The sequence below is a fragment of the Pagrus pagrus genome (genome assembly GCF_965226575.1).
Source record: "Pagrus pagrus genome assembly, chromosome: 19".
NCBI classification, from domain to species: Eukaryota; Metazoa; Chordata; class Actinopteri; order Spariformes; family Sparidae; genus Pagrus; species Pagrus pagrus.
The window spans coordinates 4,544,158-4,569,620 of NC_140203.1; the positions used below are offsets into that span (position 1 = coordinate 4,544,158).

General features: G+C 41.9%; 1 protein-coding gene across 10 annotated transcripts in view; it reads left to right on the plus strand.

Annotated features, from left to right (window-relative positions):
* Nucleotides 1-25,463, plus strand: part of dab2ipb (DAB2 interacting protein b) — a 170,229-nt gene that overhangs the window by 73,326 nt on the left and 71,440 nt on the right. For 8 of the 10 annotated variants that reach the window (XM_084383290.1, XM_084383295.1, XM_084383297.1 and 5 more), the window contains 2 exons: nt 9,465-9,586; nt 17,439-17,557. In XM_084383290.1, the coding sequence (XP_084239416.1) occupies nt 9,465-9,586; nt 17,439-17,557 (241 nt within the window). The remainder of the gene's footprint in view (nt 1-9,464; nt 9,587-17,438; nt 17,558-25,463) is intronic. The other 2 variants (XM_084383294.1, XM_084383299.1) reach the window with 1 other exon arrangement.

Here is a 25,463-nt window from a genome sequence, read left to right on the forward strand (position 1 = left end):
TAAAGGGAGAGTTACTGCGAGCAGCTTGGGAGAAAGTGTTTGAACTACTCGATAACAGCTCAATAATGCATTACCACTGACAGTTATTGCGCGTAATCATATTCTCAATGGGTCATTACCAAGAAACACTTTTGATCTGTGCTACCGCGTCATGCTTAGATTTTGTCAGGTTGTTTGTGATGTAGACGTATTTCTGACTGTGTGTGTGTGTCTGTATGCATGCATGCGTGTGTGCTGATGGGAAGTGAGGACAGAAACGAGGCTGATAGATGGGAAGCATGGCCAAAACAACACAGACGATCATAATGACTCAGTTTCCGATGCCTAAGTCATATTTACACGTAAACACAGGAAGGCTGGAAACAAGTCCGTAGTAATGACTCGCGTCTCGAGTGATAATCTGCTTTAAATATTAACACGATGGAGAGAGAGAGAGATTTATGGCCGAGCAGCGCCACGTTTAGACCTCAGCTTCACAGCCAGTTGAATCACTTTTTTCCGGTTTTCCTCAGATTTGCTCTTTGATCTGTTTTTGCAGTTTGCGCCCGAGCATCCTCGCTGAGATTAAGGTCATGTTTTAGTAAAACAAAGACTTCCCTAATGAATTTAGGCAATCTAATGCTTTGATGATTTCCGCTCAATGTTTAACATATACAATCAGGCCAAGGGCCGGGAGAATATTTGTGATAAGAGTGAGGAAATTGACTAAAACACCAAAGAGTAAAAGTACTTCCCCATCTACTTTGTCAGTTCTGTATTAGAGGATGAGAAGTGAAAAGTGTGATCAATTTGCCTCTGAGATCTAATAATGGGAGGCAGAGACACGAGACAGATGGCTGGGACAGTTAATATAGCAATAAAGCAGTGAAGTGAAACTGCTAGGCCTCTTCACATCATCTCGATGTTTAACCCAGGATTATTTTTCTGATCTGCGTCTCATCCCTAGGGTCCGTCCCTGTCTACCCTCTTTTGCCTCAGCCTGGTGAATCATGGAGATGGGTCGGATGACGCAGTGCTTCTGCGTACCCGAAAGAGTCCAATAACGGGGGGACAGGTGCAGGCTAATCCCCCTTAATCCATAGATATCAACTCAGATTACAAGGCAGAGCCAGTTATGGGGAAGTAGCTGTAGGGTTATAGGAGATCATTTCCATCGCTCACCGTGAAAACAGCCTCACAACGTACAGCCGACAGTTAGCAGTGAGTTATTCTCACATGCAGTCAAACTTAGAAAATGAAGGTTTAGGGTTGCAACTAAGGATTATTGTCATTATTGATTATTATGCCAATTATTTTCATGATTAATCAGTCCATTAAATGTCAAACAATCTTTAAAAATGCTTTTCCCAGAGGCCCAAATTGACGTCTTCACATCGCTTCTTTTGTCCAACCAGCAGTCCAAAACCTAAAGACTCATTTATCAACACAAATAATGAAGAAAAGCAGCAAATCCTCACAGTTAAGAAGCTGGAACCAGCAAGTGTTTGACATTTTGATTGAAAATAACAAAATAGGTGGTCATTAATTCTCTTCTGATTGTTGCAGTTGTGCTTCTCTAACCAAATTCGAGGTTTGTTCAGCCATTATTAGCCTCGTCTTTATTCAGAGCTTTACAAATTATATTTGAAAGCAGTCCAACTCTTATTTCCTTTGGAGTTCCAGGTTCTGGGTATAATATAACCACGGTATGCAATAAAACATGAGGAATCAAAACAAATAATCCACAAACAGATCTGAAGAAATGCATCTACAGCCCCCCGGAAACCAATCCAATACGTCCAGTCTCAGTAATCATGCATAGATGATACGCTTGTCATTTTCGGTTTGTCCTGTGCAGTGTGTATTTCTGAGAGCTGCTGTCACGTGTCATTTTATCAACTCACACCGGGGTTTGTTTGCTTCATATTCTACATTCTCCGTGCTTGTGGATGTTATCGAAGTGGGTTCGGATCTCAGCCCGGCAGAGGCAGGAATGTTGCTGCTGTGTCGCCCTCTGCATGAACACGGACTTCCTCCTTCTGCGACCCACTATCCTCCTCCTCCGCCTCCTCCTCTGCCTTCCCATAACACACTGCAGACAAAGGCATGCATGTGCCAAACTAAACATGAAGCAGAGCCCCTCTCTATGGATATCACCAGAACATGGTCGAATTTGGTATTCTTGTGGTTGTGGGGGGGGGGGAAACATCCTGTCCTAGTGCAGTGTAGTGCTGCGCAGTGCTCCCAATATCTGTATTTTTACCAATTTATTGGCTGACTATATTTCACAAACGTAATACTGAATTCTGGAAAAAACTTCAGGCTGCTTTGATCTTTTTTTTTTCATCATCAGCCCGGAGTCGATTTCAGATAGGGGCTCAGTGTTAGCAGAAAGTTAAGAGACTGTTGACTGTATCCACACTAGCGGCTGTTGTGGGCTGAAATGATTCTCTTTTACTCCCTCGTGTCCACAGAGTCGCTCCAAGGAGACGGAGCAGCACCTCTTTATCGCCCCATCATCGCTGCGCTGAGTAAATACAGCATCTCAGAGGTCAAAAGTCCAGCGCTGTCCTCACAGTCCAGTGTTAGCACATGATAGTGTACCCACACAAGGAAGGATTCTCTGCTCCCTCCCCCCCTTCGTCTCTCCAATACACCAACACCCGTTTTAAGACGAGACCTTAAAGCTTGACGATTCATAGCTGTGCCTTCATTACGGTACATGCCTGGGTGGGCCTCGAATGTCACCTTCATTACGTGGACAATAAATGAATAAATAAAAATCTTCCTAGCACATTTTTCTTTGATTGACATTAACTCACAGTTTATATTCTAGAGACAGACAGAGACTTTTTTTTGCAGCACTATCAGCCTGTCAGGACAAGTTCTGCCTGTCTCATATTTGAGGGGAAAAACAGAAGAGGCTTGTATTTGAGAAGGAGGGAGGATGAGAGGCAGGGTGGACCAAGAAAGATAGTCCTCCAGGTAGAGAGAACACAGTAAACACTGCTTGACAGCCTGTGATTTTGCTGCACATTTCACTGGCCCACAGAGGATGTGATTGTGTGTGTGTGTGTGTGTGTGTGTTTGAATCCTCCTCTGTTTTTCCCTCCTGTCTAACAGAAGAGCCTTGCCATCTCTTTGGAGGCTGTTTTTCAGCCCTGAGGGTGTAGACTTCTTGAAATGCAGACACGTGCTGCTGTTGATAACCGGATCCTTTACTCTAACTTTCTTCTCATTAGCTCGGCGAGCACAGTTTGGACTATTTCTCTGCCTTGTTCAAATAAACCCTTTAAAAGGGCTATTATAAATATTTTGATATTAATAATGGATTAAATGTTGTTACTCATAGTGACAAACCCTGAGGTCCTAAGTATCAGTATCAGGTCCAAGGAACAATTGATTTGTATCAGCTTTATTTTAATTCAGTTAGCAGCTTCTCATTTTCAGCCAGCACTGACTGTCCCTTTCACAAGTTAAAGTAAACGTTGCCAGCAGCAGGTCACACCACCAGTCCTGTAACTTGTCTGTTGCCTTGCCAGTGTCTGCCCCTCATCTGTGATCAGATCCTGTGTAGTTTGGTGATATGTCAGCGGATACTCTTGTATCACTTGCCAGATGGCAGCAGGGTGAACATGCTGGCTCTGTTGACAGTGAATTTAAGTAGAACTTTATTTTTTTAAGAAAACTCTACAGAGTACTCTGGCAAGCCAATGCACCAAAGCAGTCACCATAAAAAAAGTTGTTCAAGATGTTTGGCCACGTCTCAATTGGCTTAGATTGATGTTGCCGCTAGATTGTAGAAACATTCACTACACAGAAACAGACTTTTGTCATTCGTAAAAAAATAAGAGAGACTAAAGATAAGATCTCCTAGTCGGCGGAGTGTTTACTGGTGTAACACCAACAATACAATACTGATTGTTCTCTTCATGTCACTATCATTGGTTGGCAGATTAAATACCCTGCGCGACAACAACTTGCTTACAACAACCTTTGTGAATTTCCTCTTTCATCACGGAGCCACTCGGCACAGCCAGCTCCTCATGCGATAACGCATCATAAACCACATCACTCCGTGGCAAAGGAACCATGTTTATTTGCAAAGCCGACCATCATCGTTATTATATCAGCGCAGCACTTTGGCGCACCCGCACCAAAAATAAGTCGTTATGCAAAGTGTTCGTCCCTGTTTTTCCTTTGTAATGATTAACTAGATGCTATCAGTCTGTGTTCTGAAAGTTTATGTGACGCATTACCACCGGTTTTCTGGCACGCCTCATAAATGAATCAGTCGTACTATATTCATCCTGTTTGTCTGGCCTTACTAGCAACGCACCAAACATTTGACAATATTGAAGTTAATTTTTTTAGAAGTAGGAGAGGCTTTTCCTCCACCACCTTTTGTCTACAGTGGTTTTGCAAGCTGGAATATCCTGTGTCGGTGAGGTCTGAGAGGAAGGGAAGTTTAGTTGGCACTGGGCACTGGATGGAGCATGCCTGGTTGGGAAACACTGAAGGAAATATGCCTTCTGACCGATATGACTGAATGTTAATAGGAAAGGGGAGGGATTAGATTAAATTGAGCTAGACGGATGGACAGTGAAAATGACTATTTGTGATTTAACGACCTGTTACAAGATGGAAATATTTCCTCAGCTGGTAGCTGACAAGACCCACTGTAAAACCACAACATGTGGCTTTTACTCTTCGAGTTTTGTATCGATTAAACCAGCGAGATACAGCGTCTTAATAAGTGAGTTAAGAGGTGCTAGTAGGTGATTGTTTTACCTTAGTTTCCATTAGCATGCCTCCGTGATAAGCTATGCTAACCACCTAATGTCTCTAGCGTCATACTTGGCTTATTAACACAAGAGTGGTATCAATCTTCTCATGTAACTCTTGACAAGAAATTGACTCTTAGAGGAATAATTTGCTTGACATTCAGACTTTTTTTTTCAGGCTGCAATGCCCCTATCTCGCTTGGCCAGACCACTACACAAATACACTCCTCTGCGCACACGAAATGCAGGCGACTATCATCCCGTCTGTGCCCATTAGGCCCCCCGGGGCTCTCACTGGCACTTTCAGGATCCCAATAACCAAGTGTGAGGAGGCCTGAAGGTGGGTGGAATCAGGACAGAAAGATGGCTCTATTTGTGAATAGATGATGGTGGAGGAGGGAGAGGTGTGAGCTTTTGGGGGGGGGAACGTGAAAGGACGGAGAATAAAAGGGAAGATGGGTACAATGGGGGCGGTAACGACAGATGAGAAATCGATTTGATTTGATGTAGGAGATGAAGATGTCATGGCACAGTTACAAAATTCAAGGAAAGAGGTTTGAAGAGGACATTCATCAGAGAGCACACAAGGGAAGAAAGTGGATTGGTGAAGGCAGAAACGACAATGTTATGATAAGGAAGAGGAGGTGGAGGATAAGGAAAAGGAGAAAATGATATTCAGGGAATCGATTAGGATGAAGGTCGGTATAATGAATACCTCTCTGGCCCCTGTGACCCTTTGATTGACCTCACAAAAAGAGCCCGCCATGCTCGATGCTCCCTAACACACACTCATACACCTAACAAATTATCTTAATCAACAACAGTTTGACAAACCCCTTTCAAAAGGAAACGTTAATTTGATACCAGCCACCACATACAGTACAAAACAGCTCTTTGATGGTTTATTTCAGTCGGAAATTTGTCCTGTAATTTAAGTTTTATTGAGCGCTTTATACGTCTGTTTATGGGCTGCTGTTGGTTAGGTGGTGAGGGGGGGGCTGGAGTCACACAGGAGCGAGTTATAGCGAGGGGAATTTTCCGTGCATTTGCAGAGATATAGCACACGCAGGTGGTAAAAGCATGTGGAAAAGCGCACACTTCAATTTCACACAGCAATTAGTTCGCAACTAAACGATTTTGTGTTTGTGTGCGTGAGCTTTTCCTCCGAGTGCTCGTGGCAGCCAGCTGTGCACAAGTGGAGAGATTTCAGTTAAAAAAATTAAGAGGACTAGAGGGGTGAATCGAAAGACGTCGAGAAATAATTTGACGAGAGATGCAGGAATTCACTCTGCTGATTTAATTCGATCAATGTTCAGATTGAATGCCTTTGTTAGCTCTATTTGGCCATGAATGGTTTCTCAGATTTAAAAAGGATTTAATACACTTGTTGTCATGGCAACAGATATTTAAATGCCACCTTTTTTTTCTTGTTTTGTTGTTGCATCTGTGAGATTTGAACTATCTGAGACTTAACTCCCTAAAACCATGACAGGTCAATTGAAAATAGAAGAAAATGGAGCCTTGACTATTGACTGGTAAACATAACCATAGCCCTTTAATATTTAATTGTTGGACCTTTGCATTAAAATGACTAAGCACAGAAACATGTACAGTAAGTGTTGCATTTTGGCTTGACTTGTAAATTCGCTCATGAAGGCTTGTAAACTTGACTCGGACCACCTCGCTTCAGTCACTTCCTGTCTGAGCCTCGTGTCCTTCTGTGTAATGATATAGGGATGTTTAAAGAGGCTCATGTAGATTTCTTCACCTCTGGAGTACATGAAGACAGGCTCAACACGTCTCTGTAACACAGTGACTAAGCCAGTTTCAAATCAAATCCTTCTGACCTCCACAGAGCAAATGGACTACTGCTCAGTGGATCCAGATGGTCCCAGTTTTCAATTATAGAGATTTGATTTAGCAAGAGAGGACGTCTACTCTGTGTCAGAGCGTGTTGTTGTTTGTCTGCCGTTTGTTGTTGCGGGCTGCGTTTATGTTAATGTTAGGCTGAGAATTATGTGGGTTGGGATGCGAGCCAGCGTTTTCTGCACAGCAGGAAGTGCTATTCCTCCATTCGTTCTTCAATTACAGCGTGTGCTAATTCAGTCAAGCGGCCTGTTAAACAGCAGACAGCTAATTTAGCACAGCTGAGCTTGAGACGCTAATAGAAACGACAAACTCCAAGTGTGTGCGCCTGTGTGTGTTTGTGGGTTAGTAGAGATGCTTTATATGCAAATATAATATTAGACACAAATATTTTTGGCACAACATTTGGTCCATCCAATTTTTGGTAATTTAATTGCAGTATTTGATCACTGCAGTCCTCATTGAGTTGAAGCCAGTGTTAATCCCAAAATATGAAAATTCATGCCTCTCCCCTTCGTTTAGTTGCACATCCCACAGTGGAAATTGATACAAAAATTCAGCGCTGTAATTCAGTTTTTCTGGCCAAATCTTATTGCATGTTGTTGTTACAGATTAGTCTTAAGCATCAACTGAAGAAAACATGAGTAACATCCGAAACAAATCCAAAAGTTTGATGAAGTTTGTTTCTTTTTCCCTCTCCTTCAGTGTTTTATATATATTCTCGTGCATGTAAAAGACCAACAGTAGCTCCTCTCTCCCACAGAAAACACTGTTCCTGAAACGCCTCGTCAGTAATCTTGCCTTTAATTCTGTGACTTTGTGACATCATGGAGTCACACTTGCATAATTTACACCTAGCAGCTGGTTTGGCACGTGAGAGTTGATTTAGCACGTCTGCCCTGTTGTTGTTAGTGGTGCCGGGTCAGGCGTGTGTAAGCTGACCAATCAGAGACTGAGCATTCAGGAGGCGGGCCTTAAAGAGACGGGGGCTAAAACAGAGCAGCAATATGAGAAAACTGATGTGTTTTTTTGAGCATGTAATTTAGTAGTTACCCAAAATAAAATTATGAGCCTGAAAATGGGAATGATATGATCTCCTTTGATAAGAATTACCAACAGTGTCTGTTAACTTGAAGTGTTGAGAGTCGAGAGATGTTGCATCCCAAATCTGATGATGATGATTAGATCAGCAGTCAGCGGGAAGTTCCCAATAAAATGGGGAACACTCCTAATTCATATTATATACTTAGATACTACAGTGTAGTGTGTGTGTGTGTGTGTGTGTGTGTGTGTGTGTGTGTGTGTGTGTGTGTGTGTGTGTGTGTGTGTGTGTGTGTGTGTGTGTGTGTGTGTGTGTGTGTGTGTGTGTGTGTGTGTGTGTGTGTGTGTGTGTGTGGGAGATAAAGAGCGAGGGAGAGAAAGGAGGAGGAGGATTTGGTTCATAATGCAGTTTCATCCTTATTAGAGTCACACTGCCACGCACACTTAACACTAATTTCATTAGTTCGCAATGTTACAGACAGTCATTTAAATCATTTTAATAAAGCTAGCACAGTCCCGGTGAAGCAATGACCCCATCTGTTTCAAAAGATTAGATCAGTATACAGCACAGTATCTGACCTATTTCACACATTTTTCTGTTTAATGTTCGAATGTCTTGTACTTTCTGTCGCAACTTCTGTGCAGAACAGAGTGGTCTAAACAAGTTCTGCAACCGGCTAACAGGCTGAGAGCACGCTCTCTACCCATGCGGGAGCAGTTAGCATTGATGGCTAGCGGAAATCTGTGCAGACATGCATGCTCAACATCACTCGCATTCCTCTTGGACATGTCCAGATTTGCCGCTTCTGCACGCACGCACAGCCGTTGACTCCAGAACTCTTTCTAACCCACGTTCATGCTGATCTGATACCGTGCTGTGCTGTGTGGCCCGGATGAAGAGAGAGACTTAGACAGACACCCACGCACGATAAAAACAATAACCGATGAGTTCAGTGAAAAGAGAGAGGATGGGAAATCAGGAATGGAGATCAACAGCCTTGTACTCCCTGAATGGACTCATTCATACACTGATGGAGGATTGGGTTGTATAATACAGTCCAGTGTTTACAGGATGCATCCATAAACACTTTTTATGTTCTCAGACTACTTTGAATGCTTCATACGGTTTGTGAAGGTTGTTCCTGTTCTGAGTTTAGATCTCCTCCATTGCCTTTCTGTACATTTCTTTTTTGGTACTCTCAATTCTTGTTATCACACTAACGGCAAATCACACAGGATGTGCTTTGTAGAATGGAAAATGCAAGCTGTAGTGCTCTGCCGCTGTGCACAATCTTTTGACTGGTTAAAGAAATGGTTTGAGTTTTTTGGGGGGAAAATTCTAAATTGTTTTCTTGCTGAGCTTTAGACAAGAAAATCGATGCCACTCTCATGCCTGTATGCTAAAGATAAAACTGGAGCTAGCATGTAATTAGCTTAGTTTAGCATCAAGACTAGGCTGTGGCCAAAGCTAAAAAAACAAAAATACTTCTTCAGCTCAGTAATTGGCACATATTTCAATTGTATGTTTGCTTTTTTACTTTGGAGCGCACCAAACTATCTGTTTCCCCTTGTTATAGAAAGTATGTGAAGCTAAATTAAGTTAAAATTAGTTAAGATAAGCTAATTAACTCAATTTTGCTCCGTAGTTAACAGCAGAAATAGGACTGGTATCACTCTTCTCATCAAACTCTCTGTGAACAACTGTATTTCCCAAAATGTTGAGCTCTTTAAACATATTGTTTTCCTTCTACAATTTAAGGATCAGTTTTACATTTTACAAACCTCTCTCTACAGAGTCTCCTCCAGAGAGGACAGGACGCCGACGCAGCATGCCAGGCAGCGCCTCGGACAAGACCGCACCCACCATGGAGGCTACGTCCACCGCTGCGACACCTTTCCGAGTCACCGTGAGTACTGTGAGTGTTTTTTGTGTTGTTTCCATGTATCGTCCCCGTCTTCCCTATTTGTCTTGCCCTCTGTCTCGGTCTTGGTCTCTGTCTCCACCTCAGTTTGCCTTAGGAGGTTCTTAGCTGTAGATCAATGTCTTCAGAGGTCTGGTGTCCAGATGGAGCCATGCCAATCTGAAACACATTTACATCAAATGTTGGAATGGGGCCTTTGATGTTTGGCGTCTGCACATCAAACATCTCCACATCTTGGATTTAGGTTCAGCACTCCATTTTCCGCTGCCTTCTTACATCCTGTGATTTTTCATTACATTTCACCGCAAAATTGTACAAAGCTGACACACACACACACACACACACACACTCGCACACCTGTGCGCGCACAACTCTTGTCACTCACTCGCCTAGAAGCAAACTGTCTCTCTTCCTCTCAAACACACACACACAGCAGTCCTTTGTCTGTCATCCTGCTCTAATTCAAATCCAGTATGCTTTCTGCCATGTTTAATTCAATAGATAAACAGCCGGTTAATGAAGCAAAAAATTCCGCTATGAGTCGTCAATTTAAAGCTAATTAGCAATTAGCAGCGCATATTTCCATTAATAAATGATGAGTGGGGAGATGACGACCTGGAGGTGAACTGTAAACATTGGTTGTTAGGACAGCGGGGCCACAAGCACTCAGTCTCTCATAAACAAACCCTCCAACTTCATGTTGACTTTTAGCCTTTGTCAAGGCGCAGCAGGCACACTAATGAGCCGAGTAAAAGGCTAAAAGGCATTATGTTCTTTCTGAAAAATAGAAAATATTTACTCATTATCTCCATTTTCTCCCTTTTGTTGTCCTTTCATGGCCTTCAGCCGTCTTCAGCACTCAACATTTCACCCAAAAGGTGGAGTTTACTCTGCAAAAATCAAATTGACATCCCTCTAAGGGCTTAGACATCCCACAGTTAATGACAAAACAAATAGGCTAGACTCACAGCTTCGGGACCAATTGCAAAGTGTTACATGAATTTCATTTTAGGAGTTGCATCCATAAGATTACCACAGTTTAATAAACCATAGATTGATTAACTCTCATCTGTTCATGCAAAAAGTTACGAGCTTTTATCGTCTGTGTGTGTGTTTGCTCTTTGTCAGGCCTTTTTTTTTGCATTTTAGACTCATTTTACCTTATACATAATGTGAATTAAGTTATTGAAAATTGAATCAAAGAGTGGATAAAGGCAGATATTAGAAAGGAAAGTAGAATAAAAAGCCTGTAGGAGACAGAAAGAGGTCAGATAGAGGGGCTAAATATTGATTAAGTGTCTCTTAAGCAGCTCCTTGTGCTCTCGAGGGAAGAGAGGGAGAAGACGAGCACTGCAGCAAAGTCATCCTGTCTCGATCACATGACCACTTAACTGACTTCTGTGGGCTCATTGCTAAGCAGCAGTGACTTCTTGCACTGAGAAAGCCAGACAGTGTTTGACCCTTTGCTGCACTTTTTCCTTATACTGCCCCCTTCTGGTGTGTAATGGTAACACAGCAATCAAAGTTCCCAGCTTCTTCATCCAACTTTTGATGGATGCAGACCGGTTAACAAATACGATTTTTAGATTTTACAGATAAATCAATTACTAATAAGTCCCATGCAGTGGAAGAAGTACGCAGTGTGTTGAGGATGGATTGGAGACGGACATGTGGGGATGTAAACAGGGTGACATGCAGCCATGGGGTCATCTTCTCCTCCTCTCCTGTATCTTCACCACTTTTAGCGATGACAAACCACCCCTCACTTTTCTCCCTCCAGTGAAAAGAGTTGCGGTGACATCTAAAGTACCCCTCCTAGGCCTTGAGCTAAATCTGTCAAAATGTTTTTCTCTCATGTTCTTTGCAGAGACCGAGTTCAATGTCTGCACACATAAATGGGTGCCACACACACACATAAGCACATCTCACAGCATTTATAAAAAAAAAAAAAACGACTTATCACCAGCAGGCCTGGGAGAAAAATAAAAATCTTTCTAAAGCCTAATCTTCCCCGGGCAATTCAGAAATGCTAGAATATTGCATAGCTTAAATATAAAAGTTACTACTCGGTAGTTTCTCTTACTCAGTGCTTGTTTTTAAAAAGCAGACAAACAAACCTTATCTAAGTCCGTCACGTCCAAGTCCCGCTGATTGCACTCGTTGAATGGATTGATTCTCAATTGTGACTTAGCTCTTTATCCAATCTCTCCCTGACTCCAGCCTCTCTACCTGCCCCCCCCTCCTCTCAGATAATAGCAGGGGGTCTAATTGGACAGGTATGTCTCTTGTTTTCATCAGGTTAGAGCTAGAGGGGGACAAGAGAGGTTGATGTGGAAGCAGGGAACACCCTGCTGATTGTCCAGGCACTGATTCTATCAGCCCCCATTAGGGAAGCTTGAAATTGCCAAAGCCAAGGGAATAGAATTAACTTGTGGCAAGCATTTGCTTTAATTTCATGAAAAAAAGCAAACCCAGCGATAAAATTGAGCTGTCCTCTTAGTGCTGATTTAATGGGCTTGGACAGGCTGAGATTACCATCAAGTATGCAAGCCTGTTATGCGCTCTCACACAAACAGACATGCGCCGAGGTAAGCTTACACACATTTGCACTGTAAACATGGTAAATATGGACAAACACATTCTTTCCACAAGCATCAGATTCCCCTTGGAGCTCGTACAATGCAGCGGGGGGTTTCTGGGTTGGTGGAAAACCAGCCTCTCCTCCCCTTCGAGGATGCATGTTGAATCAGATTATTCCATCCCCCCCCTTTTCCACTAATTAGCTGTCAACCGTAGAAATGTGGAATAATTAAAGAGCGCATTGAAATTCACGCTAACATGTGACACTGTAGTGTCCCTTGTCAGGTTACGCTGTCTGTAATAGCCTTATCATGTTTTTGTATGTAAGTAGGTGTTTGCAAAATGAAATGTAAAGGGCCTGACACTTGAGCAAAACCAAATGTATATTGAAATTAATTAATGGAGGGCTCTCAACAGCATTCATGTCTTTTTCATCCACGCAGCATGCATGTATGCAGGGAAACCGCATTCCCGTGTGTTTATTCATGCGTGTTCCTCTCCACAATAGAACAATGACATGATGTATGACATCTCATGCAGTGTCGGTTTTTCATTGTGTATGCTGGACTCACTGGTCATGCTGCATTTAGTAACTGATCACCTACAGCAAGACATAATGGGTAGAGGTCAAGCCATGCGTTTTTTTGGGAAATGTCAGGCATCGATTTTTATAATGCATTGGTTCACAGCCTTTTTTGTAATACCTCTGTCACACTAGACTGAGAAACCACAAACATACACTTAAAAATGTCCTTTGTCTTTAATGTAAGTGTGTACAGTCTGCATTCACTCCCGTGTGAAATGTCTCTGCAGTCGTCACAGGTCTTTCAGCTCCAGTCGGCTGTGATGAAAACACAACACACTACATGGAAACACATGGACACACTCATTTTTCGCCCCCCCGTCAGCGGCGATGATATGATGCACGCTGACGTAAGTGCTGTCATGATATCAGATTTTCATTAGCCGATTATCATGGCCTAAAGAATTCACAGTAATGGTATTATGATGATATCCACATACCCCCTCCTTAATTGTAATAACACTTAAATTGGTTGTTACAGCTGACTCAAGATTGAATCCAATAATTCAATTTTCAAAATTAATTGAGCTACTCAATCTTTCCATGTACCCCCTGGCAACAGGTTGTGAATCGCTTGCCCTACTGTTTACTGACCTGTGCCGTATGGAGGCATGTGCAGAGACGAGCACTGATCAGAATGTAAACCACAGGGAGGTTTTCTACTGTATCTGACCACCTTTTGTTTCAGCTGTAGGTTAATTCTCTCTCCGTGGCCGACGCTGTGCTCTGTTAAATCCCGATCCGCCGGCGACCTTGTCACTCATTTGCTGCACTTTTCTCCTCACTTTCCCCCTCGTTTAGTTTCACTCTATTGCTTTTTCTATCAACTCATGCTCTGCCACCTCCACATTGTGCTCCACTTTTTTCCATTTATCCTGCACCTACAGCTCATCTCCGTCTGGCAGCCACTCACTGTCATTTTCTCCAGTTTTTGACCAGTCTTACCTATTTCTGCGTCTCTGCCTCTATTTCCCTTCTTGCATATACTTTTTTTCTGACGTCTCATACGAGCGGGGGCTGAAGGTGAATTAAATGATAACATTTTTTGCAGTGCTCTGTGTGTCTTGCCTCCCATGGGGGTTTAATCCGGTGTTAATATAGGCATCAGTCATCCTTACCGACTGATTGTAAGTGGGGGGAAAAAATAAGCCACCATATCTGTTCACCTTTAACCTGGACGACATCTCTGCAAGAGCTTTGTCAGGCCGACTGCACATGAGATGGTAGTGTTAATGTCGCATTGCTGCGGAGACAGTTAAAGGCAGAACAAGAAATACAACATAATCAGAGAAATTATAGGTTTGTTACTTGGCGTCTCTGCTTTGTCTGCTCGCTTCTGTTCCTCTTTCTCCCTCCACTCTTCAGACTACATCCATCAGGGGAACGAGTAGAAGTAAAAAACAGAACAAGCAGCCACTAATCAATCCACATCGCCCACAGGGACAGGTTTCTATTCACTGACTTATCTCTGCGGATGGGGGAAAAAAAGAGAAGCATTTTAATTTTTTAGCTGTGAATGTGCCAACAGCAGCAGGCACACACACTCTCTAGGGGGCTGCAAGGAAGAGGCGTGGAATTGCTATGAATTCAGAGAGTGTGATTGATATCCAGAAAGGACGAAAAGGTGTGTGTCGATTCTCTACCTCCCTGTGCCTTGACATGTCGTTGAAGGAGCTGATCTTAGATGCCTCATCCCCTCGAAGAACCAATATTCCTACTGCACAGTCTGACTCATATTTGTCTTTGTTTAGAACGGTGCCTATGCTTATCCAACCACATGCCCACACACATGTGGAGCGACGTATTGATACGTTAAACACTTAAGACCAAGGAATGAGAGTTTGATTCAAAAAGCATCAATGCCGAGAGCCGCGGGCGCTGCGCTCATGCGAACATTGGTGACTCAGCTCTGTTCATTTAGCTAATGGCCCCCGAACAGCTCACAAATGGCAGGTAGCAATAATAAGCCATTTGCGGCCCACTTCCTGTCGACTTACTCATGACATAACAGGTCCAGCAAAATTAAGAGTTAATCACATAGCCACAAAGTCAGATCGTTATTGGGTATGTGCACAATAGCCATTGCCGATAATGATAAATGACAAACAATTGATTTGTTATGTCATGTTTCATGTGACAATAGGAATTAAAGACTTAAGACTCAAGGAAAAATCTGCAGTAGCAGCACATCCATAGACAATAGCTGTGTCCCATTTTCATACTACAATATCTACTTATTATATAAAATACATGGCATATTCTCATTTACATATACATAGCACCTTTCAAATGCCATTGCCAATTTTGCTTAATCAGGAGGAAGCAGAATCTGTTTGCAAAAATGTGAAATAGGTGCACTGCAGCAGTTTAGTGTCAGACTCACACAAAGTTAGGAGCAAAACAAGAATGTTGAGCATTCTTATTTTTAACTGGTCTCATGCTAGTAATCGAAGCTGCAGACTCAAGGACCTCCTGACTTTAAGGCCGTAGTATTGGTCGAGCTCCCAAAACACCGGACTCGCATTACCCTTATTGCAACTCAAAGGGGTCTTTTGTCAGACTATTCCTGTCCGGGAAAGTCCGCCTTCTTTCAAACTTAATTTTCCAGTTTGTAATGCAGGCTCTCTGTTATGTCTACTTTCCGAGCCAGAGTTGAGTAATTTACCTCAGACTTTAGAAAGCTTTCCTCCACAGACACAGACATAGGAGGAATTACACAACTGTTTTCTTCGGCTGACTTCTAATTGTCATTCTGTGTATTTATGACAGCGAAAAATGTATTTTCATGAAATATTTGCACTGAATTTTGGAGAATTATAAATAAAATATTTTTCCTACTTGGAATTTTGTCTTTTTCGCAATATATTCAAGTGTCTTAGGAGGAAGCCATTTTCAGGGTTCAACATCTTCAGAAATACAACTCCTAGAACCATGAAATTGTGGTGGAGGCACAGACAAAAACGTTGCACAACACTTCCAAACGATTGAAAGACAAAAAAATGGGCAAAAAATGCGAAATGGGTGGTTTTTCGAGCCCCAGGAATGTTTCCATATTTCCCGCTAAGAAATTACAATGATTGATGTTGTGCCAAGTTTCCAGGGGATGTAACATCAACAGAGTCTAAGATGTGGCAATCTGTGGCTGTCATTCCTAGGACCAAACATTTGTGTGAAAGGGGTTTATATGAGATCGTTATGTGTGTACAAAAAGTTCCTCCCATGTTGCCTTCATGTTTATATTGAACAAGATGTTAATCACTAATGATTAAACCTGTATTGAGTGTATGAACACACTGAAAAGACCTTCTTTGGATACATTTTGTATGGAAGTGGGACACAGCTATTGTTTTAAGTCGTGCACACACATAAACAGGACAGGACCACGAACAGCGTGAGCGTAAACATACTGACGCTAGCGAGTGTTTGCTCTCAGCCCAAAGTGTTTTACTGATGACAGGTGTGGTTCATCAGGATGCTGCGGCTCCTCTGTGATCAGCTAGCAGGCTGTCTGGAAGTCGCTCTGTAATCATCCCTACTCCATTGTTGCCCGGGGCGACCTATTCACAAGCTAGGTTGTAATTATACAGGTGTGTTAATGGCCCGACTGGGACAAAGGGAGGTCTTTCTTTTTTCCGCTGTGTGTTGCCTCGTCGTTTTGTGAAATGTCTGCATGTATGAGAACGACATGAGGTCAAGGCACCGTGGATGTAACAGCCATTATGAGTTTTTACATAAACGTATTGTGGCTCCTGAATTTGTCTATAATTGAACCTATGAATTGGCCGTTGTGTTGTTGTCTGATTGGATTTAAAGAGCCGCACCTGAGCCTGAGCTGGTCTTGTACTTCCTGCCGCATACTGGCTCGCTTGTTAAGTTTCTGTCTTCATCACGTTGCTCTTCTAAGTTGCTCAATCGACTCCTCTGTTCACCCTGTTCATTCAAAGGCCTTTCTTTTTCATCTTCATCTTCTTCATCCCCTTCTTGATCTTCTTCCCTGCAGTGAAATGGAAAAAAAAAAAACAGAAAAAAGCAGGGGGAAAAAATTTACTTTTTTTTTTGTGTCTCTCAAAAACTTGCAACAAGCCTGCCATTTCTGCACCACATCTCGTTTGTTCCTGTTCTCTCACTCTTAATGCCAGCCAACAGTTGCCATGGAGACGGCGAGGTGCTTGGGGGAGTGTGATTGCAGATGTTAGAAGAAGTAAACACACAGACTCAGACAAAGAGAAGAACGAGAAAACTAATAAAGGGGCGTATTCGCCGAATTAGCGCACGCTGGTGATTACAAAACGCTGTTTGCACGCCCGCTAAAATTTGGTTGCGAGCGCTATTATAATCGCAGCTGTGGCAAACGATCTGTAATTTTTTTTTGCGTGCATATTACGCACCAGCTTATTATGTCTATTCTCTATGTGTTATGCCTCTTTGTATTCAGGTTACATTGTGCGTTTGACCTTGTCCTCACCCCCAAACAACACCCTCAGCCTGATATGAAGATCTATACTCATTTATTCCCCTTTAACTATTCATGACACCCTGCATCACAGGATTTAGGACGTGGATTGTGAATGTCGGTATTAATATGTTCTGTCATGCTGCCAAGTTGCGCTTAATGATTGACATCTGGGAGACTTCCCTCGCGGTGACACAGCTTTATTGACTGCCTCCGTGTCTCTCCGTCAGGGCTTTCTGAGTCGGCGGCTGAAGGGCTCGATAAAGCGCACCAAGAGTCAGCCCAAACTTGACCGCAACTCCAGCTTCAGACACATCCTCCCTGGCTTCAGGAGCGTCGATAACGACAGGTAGGTGTTTGTTCATTATGCTGATGCTGGTGTGTGTTTGTGTATGCTGGATTTGTTCTATTCTGCCGTCTCTCTGCCTGACGGCTGGTTAATCGGGTCATTGTTGACATTTTTGTGTTGTGTTGTGAAAAGCAGTTTATCCTGAGTCTCCAACCTGTCACTTCTAATCCATCTCGCTCTTTCTCACCGTAATACATGATAATTAATCTCCCGTCCTTCGTTGTGTTTGGCATTAAAGTAATTTCTTTGGAGAATGTTGTACTTCCTCTGAAATATAATTTATTTAGCCTTTAGTTGTCATTAGGACTGGGCAATAGAAAGCATTGTAAGACCGGTAGAAACTTCAGTGTAGTATATTGAGTCAGCTAAACTATTATACTAAAACTAAATTAAACAATACCCTTCAAAAAAAACCTAAACTGAAACCATATTGCATGGTTACAAAACTAATTCATTTCAGATTTAGTGTTTTTATAAAACTTTTGCTCACTATACTTCAGATCATCAGGTTGCTTTTGTTCCAAGTTTAGTTTTTTACCAATAAGGCATCAGGTTCATGAAATAAAATGAAGGTAACACCTTCTCAAGCAGTGCATATGTGAGACAGTATCAGACAGGAAACGGCTCCATAAAATAAGTCATTACAGGGATCGGTCATTGTCAACCTGTGGAAACAGAAACTGCAAAGTTCATCACTGGATGAATCACCATCTAATAAAGCCACAACTCTCAAACTATAAAAGAAGCTCACTCTGGTGCTATGCAAAGGATTCTCAAAAATACTTTTTGAAAATCTATCAAAATACCGAATGAATGAACAGAAATGTAATTTAAAAGACGTTTCATCTTTCCTGAAATATTTTTGTGTCAACCTGCTCTGTAGTTGGATTCATGCACGTCACACACATCATCCATGATTATAGCTACGAGCTAAACTCAAACTGTGATGGCAACATAGTGAGTGGAGGAAATATGAAAGGTTAAAAAACATACAAACAAACAGCAGCTCTGTGAATATATCCCAGTGACAGCCAAAGCAAACAACTGGAAGAGAAACCCATTCAGCATTGAAATCTCTGAAATGCCCGATGTTTTCACTGTTGGTTAGCAGGAGAATTAATAGAACTGTTTTGTGACAAAACTTTGAAGTCTTCTTTTGAAAAACTGTCCTTGTTGGACTTTTAGATAAAGAAATACAGCGGATGCTTTCGGACAAAGCGGTGCAACCGCATTTTAATGTTGTAACATCATAACGGTAGTACTTACAGATCCTAATATAGGTGGTCTATGATGTAAAGTGATTGAGAAACAATGTACTAAAAAACCTGTTATATTACTAACGGGCTTTCCCCCTTTCAATAGACACTTTACACATGCCCTTGCTTTTTTAATGGCAGAAGACATGGTGCCAGTAGGTACCCTCAATAAATATAACCGACCCAACGTATCGGCTCGTGTTAGACGACCTTTCATACCTGAGGACGAATGCAAGATTGACACTTTTTGTGTAATTTATTTATCAGATCGATGGATTTTCAGTTTGGAGTTTGTCCTACTTTTGTAAATTTTTCAGGTTCTTGATCTACTGCAAAGGAATTTTAAGCACCACAGAGTCTTTGAAGTCAGATATAAGAAGAAAAATGGGATATATAGGTCATGATATATTGATATCAGCTGATAAATAAATATGTCTGTGGCCTCAGAGTCTGAACTATACAGCTCTATTTTGAGTCTTCTTTCCAAAGCGATACCCACGTGATGGTGTTTCACTTCAGGCTGTGATAATTGCCAGTTTCTGATAACTTTCCTCCTAATTTCCTCAGGAGCTCAGCTACTTGGCAAACATTTGCCCTCTTCTAACGATGTCAATTAGGATTCCAGACCAGGCTATGTTGACCTGCGATCACACTCGCCCTGCTCACTCTGGATTTTTTTCGATGGTCCTTCCATGCGTGCATGAAAACAGCTATAATTCCCACCACCTTTTTTTTCCTTTGCTGCGTCTGGAAAAAAGCCAAGGTGTCCATCTGTGGAGTTTAATTAATGGGGGTGCTGCTTTTGAAGAGATGTTCCACGGCTCTCGGTTTCAAAACTCGGAGCCGAGTTGCTGCCACTCTTCGTACTTTTTAATGAGGCATTAACATCACTGTCAAACTATCACAAGGGAACACTGGCGATTGTTCGGTGTGGAACATGGTGAACTATTCCTCTGGTGCGGTCGGACAAATTGAGCTCAGACTCTCTGGTGCTCTTCTTTGTCCCGCTGTCTTTTCTCATCCTCTTTCCCACTTCTGCCCATCTCTTTATACACCTCGCATCCCGTCTATCCATTTCAAACTCATCACTCTCCAATTTCATCCTCGTCTCCCATCCCCACCCGCCTCCTTTTTCTAGTAGCGAGGTGTCCTACCTATCAGCGTTTATGTGTTTCCTTCTGATAAAGCGCTCGGCAAAGAAGGCAAACATCGGACAGGAAATTGGAATTGTCCAGGAGGTGTCTTATCTCGCCCAGTTTAACCTGAAAACACACACACCTCGCTTGCAAATGCACTTATTTACACCTAGACTGTATACTGATAGGTCTCCATAAGCTTATCCTGATGTAGCAGGAGAAGGAGAGAAAATGCCTCTCTGGTGCTTTCACTCTTCAAGGGCATTATCCAAGCAAATGGTGGATATAGTAACATACGACTGTGTGTGTGCTGTGGCGTTTGTTTTGGGAAAAAAAAAAAAAGGGGGGGGGAAGCATGAAAAAATAGTAATGTGCTGTGAGGAGTCAGTGACACTCCTCGTCAGCCTGGGAGCAGCCTCCCCACAGGGCAGAAAACACTGCAGAAGAAGACAGGCTCGGGTGGGACGTGGCAGAAGAGGGAAAAGAGATGATGAGATGAAGGAGAGATGGAGGGGAGGAGGGAGGGAATCCTATACCCTGAAAACTCCCTGGTGTGCAGATGTGCAGGCTTGAATATGAGATGCAGGGAACATTTAGTATTCACTGTACGTCCCAAACGCTGTATTTACCACATAATGTTGCAGGTTGTGTGAAGTTGTGTCGGCTATATTTCGGTACAGCACAGCAGAGTTTGATTACTTAAAGTAATCATCTTAAATTCTCCTATTGAGGGCTGCAGCTAATGATTGTTTTCATTATCAATTCATCTGCTGATTATTTCCCCAATTAGAGGTAGAGAAGGCGATTCTGGAGGAAGATAGTCGATTGTTGAGTCTCGTTCCCAGATCGAGTATTCGAGGGCCTGAGAATGAGAATCGGTAAACAACTGACTGATGATAAATCAGCTGTTTAGTCTTTAAAATGTCAAATTAATAGGTGATTTTTTTTTTTCTTCAATTGACTGATCAATTATTCAAATAGTTGCTGATTCAAATAATTTCTAAAGTGTTGAGATTTAATTTTTTTACGATTCCTGAATCGATCGAGCGCTTAGTCCCTTAGCTCAACGCTAACACATAACAGGGATTACCGTGCACATGCTAAGGGAAATTAGCATCGCGACCGTGATGATATTATCTGAGCAAGCGACCTGTTTTATTTCACGTTTCAAAATTCCCAATGAGTTTAAAAATACAGCCGCCACTAGGTGGAGACCTTGTGTCCCACGAGAGTGCAGCACATACAGTATGTTGTATAGATATCCTATTTTATATACTATTACAGCATTAGCTTGATGAACAGGAACAGCTAAATGTAGCGGTTTATGTCTGCTAGTATACTGACTGACGTCTGGTATGACTCAGGCGTGAGAGGTGTATTATTCGACTTTTTTCCCGATGCCCTACTGTGGAAAAAAAAAACATAATATTGAATTACAATACTTAAGTATTCAATACCCAAGTATCGAACCCAAGTATCGTAATGGTATTGAATCGGGAGATATGTCTGTCATCCCAGTCCTAATAGAGTCCTTAGCCTCCTTCTACCCCTTTTACATTTCACAGAAATGTATTTATGTGTATTTTTAGTATTATTATCTCTTGGGAGCAAACACACATCATCTTGAATTCACTCACACACATTTTCAGTGTGTGTGTAAGCTGTGATGACATTGTTAAGCCTTGTAGCCTGAGGCGGTCTCAGGGGAGTGACCTGCAGATGAGGAGCAGCTGGACGTCCAAAATGAAATATTCATCTGCGTTAATCAGAGACCAGAACACTCGCTGAACACTCCGATCTGTAGCGAAGCAGAAACACAGCCATGTGTGGGCGCACACGAACACGTGAACGGGGTTATTATTTTCATATTTATACTTCATTACACCGACATTGTTTTAAAAAGATAGTCAGGTTTTTTTTTTTTCCCAGGGTCTTCAGATGTATGGTGTCAGCTGGAGATGGTGAAAGGTTGCACAATTTTCTGCTTTAGCTTTCACTGGGGAAAAGAAAGTTACAGCATCTCAAATAAACCACAATGAATCATTAATCAAACACATTCTTCACTCTGCAGTTACAGATTCTTAAGGAACTGAGTATAACCTCGCAGTGGCAGCACTCAGACTAATAACAACTGAACTGTTGCTGGTTGTGCCGGATGTTGTCCTCCTACAGTATGGATCCCCATTCACCTCATAAATATCAAACTCATTACTGAAAAAGCTACAATCTGCAGCTTTCTTCTGACGGTACCCTGTTTGTCTTGTGTTGTTCTCTGCTGCTCTGACCCGCTCAACATGATTTACTTGTATCTGAGAGATGATCTGACCCTGACTAGCCTCTGCTCCGTCATCTGATCCGCACTGACCTTGCTTGGACCATGTAGACACACTGATGAATATCACAGTGGTTGTAGCTCTTTAGCGACAGCAGAGTGCAACATATGGTGGGGTTGATGCCATCATATTTTTTTTACCAATAAGCTCCTGGCAGATTTTATTATAGAAATAGAAATTAACTCATGAAGTACAGAAAGGTAGCACTTGTCTTTGGCTGTCTACATAGATTGAAATATTGATATGTACAAATGATAGTTTAATTCTGAGGCGGTGCATCTATTCATCTATATAAACCCTTTGGAACTGCAGTAATTAATCCATAAAGGTTCCCTGTAGGGTTTTTGAACATAAGTAGCGCTGTGGAGCTGTAGTACACAGTACAGGCAGCACAATGCACATTCCTGCTAATGCTAGCAACACTTAAAGCACGGGTCTCACTAAAAAACTTTGCTTTGCAGGATGCAGCATTTATGTTACAGTCTGAGCCTCGTACTCTGAGTGCATGTTGTTGTTTTAATAATTTATGGATTTGCCCTCACATCTGTGTGCATGGACAATGATAGTCTGCCTTGTAAGAATGTTACGATGGTTATATGAGAAGCTTTCTGCTGGAAGGGTTAGGGTCTTAGGTGATAAATTATAAAGATGCAATTACTTGTGTTTGGACGTGCCGGATGAATGGGTCTTCACATGACTTTCATGCAGGTGACCAGAGTTTGTGTCCAATGTGTAATTAAGGTTTTTTTAATAGATTATAAATTTTTGGCTCAGTGAATTGGTTGTTTTTTAGCTATTTAAAAGAATATTTTCAGCTTTCGGTCAAGGTTTGCTTTGGTTCAGGTAATAAAACTACTTGGTTAAGTTGAGGAAAAGATCTGTTTGGTTTAAAATCATTAAAAGTTAACGAGCAGAGATGATCACATACAAATTTTAAAAATTAAGTTAAAAGTGACGGTTCACTCAGTCTGGCACACAATGCTCAAGTTTTTAGGGAGTCCCCTTTAAGCATGAAACTAATAAACATTAATGCAAAGAAAATAGGATTTAAAACATTTTTAAAAATGTCTTGAGAATGTTTAATGAGGAAGGAAATGCATTCAACACCTTTTGTTGATTAATGTCAAAGCAAGTTTTTTTGTGTTAACTCAAAAACTCAAAGGGCACCTTAAATTATGCTCCAGTCCACTCTAATAAAAAATAAATGGCGTCCCTTCAGTCATGTCTCATCTCGCTGCTGCTGCTTTCCTCCCCGTTGCATCATGCCAGATGTCACTGGTCAATGTAATTCAGGGTCACTCATGTATTGTTTGACTCATTAAGCACACAAGAGTGCTTCAGAGTGTGTGTGGATCTTGACTCTTCTCTTCTTCTCAACACCTACAGAATCTCGCCCTCTGTATAAATACACATTTGATTGCACACACACGCACACATTTTACCTACAGAAGTGTTTCTCCACAGCTTCCCTGAGTGCATCCAAAGCAGTGCTGACATCATTGCTGTCGACGGTACCCTCCTCCCTGCTGTTCCTGCCTCTCCAGCCTTTTACTATGTAATGGGAGTGCTTGTCTGTGTGGATTTTGTGGCCTCAGCACTGGTTGGGTGGAGCTGACCGATTATCATTATGTGTTTTTTATTCTCTTGTCTGTAATCGCATGCACCCAAACACACACAGACACTGGCACACACACATATTTTGTGCCAGTGTGTGTGTGTTTGGGTAACTGCAGCTCTCAGCACTGTGGGCACCAGTGACTCATGCGTTTTCATGGAAGGAGTGCTTCTATAACACAGCAGGAAGGCTTTTCTTGCCGTCACTCACGGCGCTGAACATTAGCAGATGGATAAAAATGGCTGAACCGATTTATTACGTCCGTATTTCTCCTCCTGTTTCTGTCCCCTGTTTCGCACGGCATATGGTTTAATTATGTTTGCATTGCATGTACCATACTGTATGCCGAGCAGTCTCATGGATGCATGCTGGGAGAGTTTCCCGGGGTGTAGAAGATGAATGGATACAATAAAACGTACAGAAGACAAGACAAAGACATAACAGCACCAACAAAGAGCACAGGGAGGGAAGCTAAACAAGACTTGTAAGGACTTGATATGGAGCCATTGTTCTCACATGTCGTATTATCCTGATCCACGATTTTAATATACTGAGACCAAAATATGATCTGGAAAGCTTTTCTGATTAGGCTATTATTCTACTTTCACATGCTATTTATTCATTGTACATTTTTATCTCCGTACTGTACATAATGGCAAAGAATAAAGATACTCTCATTTACTTTGCTTAATTCCTTTAAAAGAAATCATGGAACGTTTGTCTCCTTTAGAGATACAAACTCCATTTCTCATCAGCGTTTAATTAGAAAAGCTTCCTCGTGTCATTAAAACACTTTCCAGAAACAATACAGAGGGCACGGCTACTTTGTCTTTAATAGTAGCTGCAGGCGTCAAATTAAGAAGGAGTGTATGTTTTCAAAAAACAGTACAGGTGATCAGTTTGAACATTAAAGGCACGATATGTGATCTCTGCTGCGAGGGGGCTCTGTCAGAACAAAACAAAAGACATTTGCAGAGTGTTTTGTGGGGAGAATATAGCTGCTGCAGCTGCTAGCTAGCTCTGGAGGAGGAAGTTGGTGCAGAGCTAGATCTTCTGGAGGAATAAACACCAAGTGAAGTCCGTTCTGCTCTGATCTAGGGCCGTTTAGCCGTAGAGGTGACCTCCATTGTCAGGTGTTTATAAACTGTAATGTTAACTGCCGACTGGAAATGTACTTTACTACATAAAGATATTACAGAGAGGAGAGGGGTAGTTAACCTGTATTTTATCATTTTATTTACTTTACTTTTACTTTACTTTTATTTTATTTTAAGTTTAGTCTTGTTTGCCGACTTTACTATTTCAGAAGTAGCGACAGGCGACCAAATGAAACACTCCGTTACCTCGAGTAGACTTACGGACTTGTGGATTTCTCTGGGTTTGAACATTGTTTGAAAAATTTGGGATAATGTAAATACACAACTCAACAAAATATATTACAAAGGTCTAGACATTTTAATGCAGAATTATTACAGATAATATCTATAAATATCTTCTATTCAGTTAAATACAGGTTGAAAAGGGTTTGGAAGTCATTCATTTACATTTTACACAGCATCCCAACTT